The sequence below is a fragment of the Sus scrofa genome, unplaced genomic scaffold, assembly GCF_000003025.6.
Source record: "Sus scrofa isolate TJ Tabasco breed Duroc unplaced genomic scaffold, Sscrofa11.1 Contig719, whole genome shotgun sequence".
NCBI lineage: Eukaryota > Metazoa > Chordata > Mammalia > Artiodactyla > Suidae > Sus > Sus scrofa.
In genome coordinates this window covers 9,979-18,720 of record NW_018085297.1, presented here as the reverse complement: position 1 = coordinate 18,720, position 8,742 = coordinate 9,979, and the positions used below count along the sequence as shown (strand labels likewise).

At 36.2% G+C, this 8,742-nt stretch overlaps 1 protein-coding gene across 1 annotated transcript; it reads right to left on the bottom strand.

Moving 5' to 3' along the window:
* Positions 1 to 6,545: 6,545 nt before the first annotated feature.
* On the bottom strand, positions 6,546 to 7,739 carry LOC100156758 (olfactory receptor 6C68-like). Its single transcript, XM_001927044.5, has one exon. It carries the CDS (start codon positions 7,613 to 7,615, stop codon positions 6,677 to 6,679), a length of 939 nt encoding a protein of 312 aa, XP_001927079.3. The 5' UTR covers positions 7,616 to 7,739; the 3' UTR covers positions 6,546 to 6,676.
* Positions 7,740 to 8,742: the final 1,003 nt, after the last annotated feature.

The window sequence follows — 8,742 nt, the reverse complement described above, 5'->3', positions numbered from 1 at the left end:
CTGGAGGCAAAGATGGATAACTTACAAGAAACACGGAGCAAAGAGATACAAGATATCAAACTTAAACAAGAAGAGATGCAAAATACAATAACTGAAATAAATATTCACTAGAAGCAGCTAACAGCAGAATACAGGAGGCATAGGAAGGAATAAGCGAGGTGGAGGACAGATTAGTGGTAATTATGGATGCAGAACGGAAAAGAGAAAAAAAAGATTGAAAACAAATGAAGAGAGTCTCAGAGAACTCTGGGACAGTGTGAAACGCACCACCATCCGTATTATAGGGGCGTCAGAAGGAGAAGAGAGAGAGAAGGGGACAGAAAAAATATTTGAAGAGATAATAGCCGAAAATTTCCCTAGCATGGGAAAGGAACCACCCACTCAAATTTAGGAAGCACAACGAGTACCATATAAAATAAACCCAAGGAAGAATGCCCCAAGACACATGTTAATCAAACTAACCAAAATTAAAGACAAAGAGAAAATCTTGAAAGCAGCTAGGGATAAAGCAGGAAGTAACATACAAGGGAACCCCAATAAGGTTACTGGCAGATTTTTCAGCAGAAACTCTGCAGGCCAGAAGGGAGTGGCATGGTATTTTTAATGTGATGAAAGGAAAAAACCTCCAACCAAGATTCCTCTACCCAGCAAGGCTGTCATTCAGATTTGAAGGAGAAAGCAAAACCTTCACAGATAAGCAAAAGCTAAGAGAATTCAGCAACACTAAACCAGCTTTACAACAAATACTAAAGGAACTTCTCTAGGCAGAAAAGCAAAGACAGCAACAGGTAACAAATACCACAAATGACAAGGCTCACCAGTAAAGGTATATATACAGTAAAGATACGAAATCATCCATGCACAATTATACCACCAAAATCCGAAATCATGAGAAGAGGTGGGTACAAATGCAGGCACTGGAGATGAACTTGCAAATAAGAGAACATCAACTTAAAACAGTCTCATAAACATATAGACTCATATATCAAAACTCCAGAATAACTGCAAAACAAAAATCTACAATTGATACACAAACATAGAAAAATCAACTCAAATATAACAATAAAGGTAGTCATCAAACCACAAGAGGAGAGAACAAGAAAAGAAGGAAAGGAAAAAGAGCAGCAAAAACAAATCCAAAGTAATTAATAAAATGGCAATAAGAACATACATATCAATAATTACCTTAAATGTGAATGGACTAAATGCCACAACTAAAAGACATAAACTGGCTGAATGGATACAAAAACAAGACCCATATATATGCTGTCTTCAAGAGACCCACTTCACTTCTAGGGACACATACAAATTGAAAGTGAGAGGATGGAAGAAAATATTTCATGCAAATGGGAGTCAAAAGAAAGCTGGAGAAAATGGACTTCAAAATGAATAGTTTAAGAGACAAAGGAGGTCATTACTTAATGATCAAATGATCAACCCAAGAAGATATAACAATTTTAAATATCTACGCACCCAACATAGGTTCACCACAATAAATAATGCAACTGCTAACAACCTTAAAAGGAAAAATCAACAGTAACACAATCATAGTGGGGAACTTTAACACCCCACTTACAGCAATGGACAGATCAACCAGACAGAAAATCAAAAAGGAAGCACAGGCCCTGAATAATACATTAAACCAAATGGACTTCATAGATATTTATTGGACATTCCATGCAAAAGCAACAGAATACACATTCTTCTCAAGTGCACATGGAACATTCTCTAAGATTCATCACATCCTGGGCTACAAATCCAACCTCGGTAACTTTAAGCAAATTGAAATCATATCAAGCATCTTTTCCAAACACAACACTATATGACTGGAAATCAACAACAAGAAAAAACTGCAAAAAAACATAAACACGTGAGGACTCAACAACACGCTACTAAACAACCAATGGATCACTGAAGAAATCAAAGAGGATATTTCAAAATACCTAGCAGCAAATGACAACGAAGATACGATACTCCAAAACCTATGGAATGCAGCAAAAGCCATTCTAAGAGGAAAGTTTATAGCAATACAAGCCCACCTCAGGAAACAAGAAAAAGCCCAAATAAACAAGCTAATTTTACATCTCAAGCAGCTCGAGAGAGAAGAACAGACAAGACCTAAAGTTAGTAGAAGGAAAGAAATCACAAAGATCAGAGCAGAAATCAATGAAATAGAAACAAAGAAAATGATAGAAAAGATCAATGAAACGAAAAGCTGTTTCTTTGAAAAGATCAACAAAATTGATAAACTCTTAGCCAGACGTATCAAGCAAAAAAGAGAGGGAACTCAAATCAATAAAATTAGAAATGAAAAAGGAGAAGTAACAACGGATATCACAGAAATACAAAGGATCATGAGACTCCTATATGCAACTATATGCCAATAAAATGGAAAACCTAGAAGAAATGGACAAATGCTTAGAAAAGTACAATCTTCCAAGACTAAACCAAGATGAAAGAGAAAAGATGAATGGACCCTTCGCAAGAACTGAAATTGAAACGCTGATTAAAAAACTTCCAACAAACAAAAGTCCAGGACCAGATGGCTTCACAGGCAAATTCTATCAAACATTTAGAGAAGAGCTAACACCTCTCCTTCTGAAACTATTTCAAAAAATTGCAGAGGAAGGGATACTTCCAAACTCATTCTATGAGGCCACAATCACCCTGATACCAAAACCAGAAAAAGATACCACAAAAAAAGAAAACTACAGGTTAGTTTCACTGATGAACATCGATGCAGAAATCCTCAACAAAATACTAGCAAACCGCATCCAACAGTACATTAAAAGGATTGTACATCATGATGAAATGGGATTTATCCCAGGGATTCAAGGATTCTTCAATATCCACAAATCCATCAGTGTGATACACCACATTAACAAACTGAAGAATAGGGAGTTCCCATCGTGGCACAGTGGTTAACGAATCTGACTAGGAACCATGAGGTTGCGGGTTCGGTCCCTGCCCTTGCTCAGTGGGTTAATGATCTGGCGTTGCCGTGAGCGGTGGTGTAGGCTGTAGACGTGGCTCGGATCCAGCGTTGCTGTGGCTCTGGCGTAGGCAGGTGGCTACATCTCCAATTTGAACCCTAGCCTGGGAACCTCCATATGCCGCAGGAGCTGCCCAATAAATAGCAAAAAGACAAAAACAAACAAACAAACAAAAAAAAAAAAAACTGAAGAATAAAAACCATACGTTCCTCTCAGTAGACACAGAAAAAGCCTTTGACAAAATCCAACACCCATTTCTGATAGAAACCCTTCAGCAAGTTGGCATAGCAGGAACCTACCTGAATGTAATAAAAGTCAAAAAAAAAAAAACCCAAAAAATCAAAAAAGCACAAATCCACCCATCAAGGGAAAGATAGGGAGGAGTGAATTTAGAAGATTGTACAAATATTTTATTGAAAAATTCCATATCTTGATAATAAAGGAGAAGAGTACCTGCCTGTTTTTACAATCTAATTGTAAATAGGTTCATCTAAAATTATTTAATTATAGATTGTGTATTTTCTCTATAGATTATAGGTTTTTAAATAACTAAAATTGTTTAATTTAGTATTGTAAATCTTACTGGTTTCATTGTTTAAATTAGTTAAGAACATTTTGCTGTATTCATTGAAAAGTTGCATGAATCCTGTATTTTTTAACTTTTGAGGAATTAGTCTATAATAAAATGCACCTCCGCTTGGAGAGAATATGAAGAGTAGGGACTCTATATTTCTTCCTTATATTAACCACATTTCTAATATTTTTTCTAAACCAAATTGGCTTAAATTTAAGTCTGTGGTTATCAAAGCATATGAGTATGCCACTCAAGCAAGATGATCAGTTCTCCTTAAAGACAGACAACTTCCACTTTTCCAGTTTTCTTTTTATTTTACTTTTTTGGTTATGTTCAAGACATGTGAAAGTCTAGCACCAGGGATGAAGGCCACAGCAGAGCAGCCACCCAAGCCGCAACAGTGTCAATGCCGGATTCTTGACCCTCTATACCACTAGGCAACTCCTAGAAAGACACTGTTGAATGGCCGCCCTAAACCTGTAATTTAAAAGTTACCTCCTAATATTTTTCCAATACGAAGTTCTTAGGTAAGGTATCTAGCACAGGCCATCTAAGATCAAATGACATTATATATACTCTGGTAATAAAATATCATACCTTAGGGATATTCAAGATTTAAATGGGTAAAAATCTTACAATATATAGGTTTTTACAATATACAGGCTCAGAGGTCTTAGAAAGTAGTTCTAGAATGTTAATTTGTGAAATAAAATTCTCTAGCTCTTATGCTTTAAATGTATAAAAAGTTGACAACGTCTTCTTCCCCAGGTTTTCATACTGCCTATGTTTTTATCAGCAGCTTTACTGGACGCGTAATTGATATACACAAATGCACATGTGTAATGGAGACAGTTCCCTGAGTTTGTAACTATGCCTACATCTGTGAAACCCTAGCCACAAGCAAAGGCAAATGAACACATCCATCCCGTTTAATTTTAAGCAGAGTGTAGTTGATCTTTGGATAGAATTTGGATTTTTTTTCCTAAAACTAGATCCTGAATTGACATTTCTAAATTGATTGAATTCCTTCAAGGACTTAAATGATGTGAGTCTAGCTTGGCCAAAAGTTTCTGAAGTGGTAATAAAACATTAAATATATTATGACACTCTCTTTATTCTTTATGCTGGCATACAGATAATTTATTAACAAAACTTCAAACTTTCTAGTAATTATGGCAAAAATATTAATTTTCCAGAAGTGTTTGTTGTTTTGCAAAATCTCTATTTACCTGAAAGTTGTTTTTTTTTCTTTTTGAAGATGACATGTATTTAACTTTCCAATTTATTCTCTCATCCAGTGTTCTTCATTACTCTTGGCATCTTCAAGAATACACAGCATTATTTTTTCTAGTTTTAAAAAGCACTCTGTTACTATTATTTTTGTGTGTGTGTAGGTATACTGGTGAATTCGCTTAGGTTTTGTTTTCCTGGAAATTTCTCGGTTTCACTTTAATAATGTATTGATTTTTTTTTTTTTTTTTTGTCTTTTGTTGTTGTTGTTGTTGCTATTTCTTGGGCCGCTCCCGCGGCATATGGAGGTTCCCAGGCTAGGGGTTGAATCGGAGCTGTAGCCACTGGCCTACGCCAGAGCCACAGCAATGTGGGATCCGAGCCGCGTCTGCAACCTACACCACAGCTCACAGCAATGCCGGATCGTTAACCCACTGAGCAAGGCCAGGGACCGAACCCGCAACCTCATGGTTCCTAGTTGGATTCGTTAACCACTGCGCCACGACGGGAACTCCTGATATTTAACTCATGTAACAGCAAAAGTGTAGTAAGGGCAGAAATTTAAGTTATACTGGTTAACTAATCTTTATAAATATATACATCCAAATATCAGCCCCCAGATAAAGATATGGACTATTACCAGCAATCAAGTGAACTCTCTTTTACCCTCTGTCAGTCAAGATTCTACCAAAGGTAGCCACTCTTCTAACTTCTGTTATTGTATGTTAATGTGGCTTGATTTTGAGCTTGGTCTAAAAGAATTAATACACTATGCATTTGTAGCCCTCTTTTTTTGTGCAACATTTTTTGGAGTGTTTGTGACATCCAAAAACTCTTGGGATATAGCAATAGCTTGTTCTTTTTTAATGCTGTATATTGACTCCATGTATAAACATGGCAAAGTTTATTTGTATTGCTGGTGATGCACATTCAAGTTGCCAGCTCTTGCTTATTTTCAATAGTCTCAGGGTGAAGGTATTATACATAATTTTTGTTTCCATAGGCATAGATTTCTGGTGGTAGTATACCAAAGATTTTAATTGATAGCCATGTGGTATATATTATAAAGTGTGTGCACCAGTTACCTTCCTGTGAGTAGTGTGTAAGAATTCCACTTCTCATTTGGACTCTTTGTAGATGCCTGTGTGTGTCTGCAGTCATATCATTTTCATGTGCTTCACTACCATTTGGATATTTCTTCATGTGATGTTCCTGTTGGAGATATTTGGCTCATTTTCTTTGCATTTTAACTAACATTATTGAAGTGTCATTTATAATAAATACATCCATTTTTATTATAAAATTTGAGAAATAGTGAAGAATAGATCCATTCAAGTACTTACCAAACCACAGGTTATATGAAAGGTCTCTTTCATCCCAAAACATTCCCTCATGATGATTTTCAGAGAGTACACTGAACAGACGGATTGTAACTAGACTTACTGTGGTGATGATTTCATCAGGATTCAGAATGTGATGGTGATGATGTGATGATCATTTTGTCATCATTTCAAAAATATTAAGTGACTGTGTTGTACACTTGAAACTCATATTGTGTGTCAATTATAATTCATTATGAAAGAATGACAGCTCTACACCAATATTGTAAAATATGTGAGAAAAACATCTAAAAGTTGAAAAAGGAACGAATTAGATAGGTTCTAGGTAAAGGATTAAAATTAATATATTTGGTTCGTCACAAAGCAGTGATCAATAATTTGTTGCTAAGTATATGAATTGAAGGGAAAATGAAGGATTAAATGACAGTGACATCAACCTGATTGGTGTAAAAGCTAAGAAACTATAATATTGGTTATCAGCTTTATGGAAAAATAAGGTAGAGGTGCATCTTTTGAGTGCCTTTATCAAGAGACACATTTTACTTTCTTAAAAGAAATGCAATTTTTTTGAGTGAGTCCTGAAAGGCTAGTTTAACTTGCTTATTCCTCAGAGTATATATAAAAGGATTCAGCATTGGTGAAATGGAAGAAAGAAGCAATGCCACTCCTTTATTGAGGTTTACCTCTTCTTTGGCAGATGGTTTGATGTAGATGAAGATGCAGCTGCCATAGGTGATGGAAACGACAATCATGTGGGAAGAACAGGTAGAAAAGGCTTTTTTTCTTTGTTGGGCAGAAGGGAATTTTAGAATCGTCCTTATGATGTATATGTAGGAGAGAACCACACCTACAAGAGTGGTGATGAGAGTGAGCACAGCACAGGCTATAACCATCTGCTCAATCAACCAGGTGTCTGAGCATGAGATCTTCAGGAGAGTAGAGGCGTCACAGGCAAAATGATCAATGAGATTGGAATTGCAGAATTCCAGATGAAAACCTAAGCTGAGTGGAGGGAGGATAATCATAAGTGCTGCCAGCCAACAGCAGACAACCATTGTTTTGCAGAGTTTGTTGCTCATGATTGTCATATAATGCAGGGGTTTGCAGATGGCCACATAGCGATCATATGCCATGGTTGCCAAGAGAAAGAACTCAGTTATCCCAAGGAGATCCGTACAAAATATTTGAGTGAGACATGCATTATAAGTAATTGTTCTGTCCCCAGTTGATATATTGTATAGGAATCTTGGAATACAGGCAGTTGTAAATGAGATTTCTAAGAAAGAGAAATTTTGGAGGAAAAAATACATGGGGGTTTTAAGGTGGGGATCCAGCAAGGTTAGGGTGATGATGGTCAGATTTCCAGCTACACTCAATATGTAGGTGAGAAAGAGGAAAAGGAAAAGCAAAAGCTGCAGCTGAGGATCTTCTGTCAGTCCCAGAAGGATGAATGTTGTTATTGCAGTGTGGTTTCTCATTATTGACTCCTGGATTTGCCAGCCCTACATGTCAATGTCAGAGAGATTTGAATGCAGAGTTCAATGACACCATCATCCAGTGATGAACACTCTCTTGTATATTCAACTCCTCCAACATCCATCAGTTTTACTTGTGGATCCGAGGAATGCATTTCATATTTTACAGTGAGCAGACCTTCCCCGATCTATTTATACATAATGACAAGTAAAATTATTTTATACCTTTTAGTTGTTGACTTAACAGTCTAACTGTTCCTTTAGTAAACTCCTAAATTCAATTCATATTGAATTAAGTATTTTTAGCTCCTACCCTGAGTTTCTGATTTTTATTACATTATGTTAATATTTCATTTTCTATATTGTAGCTAGGTTTTAATACTGCCCAATGTTTTCCTGCAGTTCCTTTTTTTTTTTTGTCTTTTTGCCTCTTCTAGGGCTGCTCCCGAGGCATATGGAGGTTCCCAGGCTAGGGGGCTAATCGGAGCTGTAGCCACTGGCCTACACCAGAGACATAGCAATGTAGGATCTGAGCCAAGTCTGCGACCTACAGCACAGCTCATGGCAACGCCAGATCCTTAACCCACTGACCAAGGCCAGGGATTGAACCTGCAACCTCATGGTTCCTAGTCAGATTTGTTAACCACTGAGCCACGATGGGAACTCCATTTTCCTTCAATTCTTAAGTAATGTTTTAAAAAATATTAAGTTCTGTTTTATTCCTTTGCTTTAAAGTTTGGGCATTATTAAAATACTAAAATAAAGTTTTAGAGCAGGACCCAAAGAAGACATTTCAGCTCTCTTCAATTCAATTTTTTGTTTTACTTTCTAATGAGTGAGAATGGTCATTCATTTTAAGGGCAAAATATGTTTTGACTCAAAAATATCCATTTTATAGTTTTGCGGTTCTAGTCAAAGCTTCAGTTCCTATATTTTGTGTTACTTCTACAAAGATAACACTGCGCATTTTTTTATTATATAACGTTTATTTCTCATTTCATAGATTAATATAGTTTTTAGTACTGCCAAATGCTTTACTCAATTCATAAGCAAAATTTAAAAAATATTAACTGTAGTTTAATTTCTTTCCTGTGAACTTTGGGAATTATTAACATCATAAAGTTTCATAC

Coding starts and splice junctions, on each gene's coding strand:
- LOC100156758 (XM_001927044.5), bottom strand. CDS start 7,615: ATGAGAAACCACACTGCAATAACAACATTCATCCTTCTGGGACTGACA.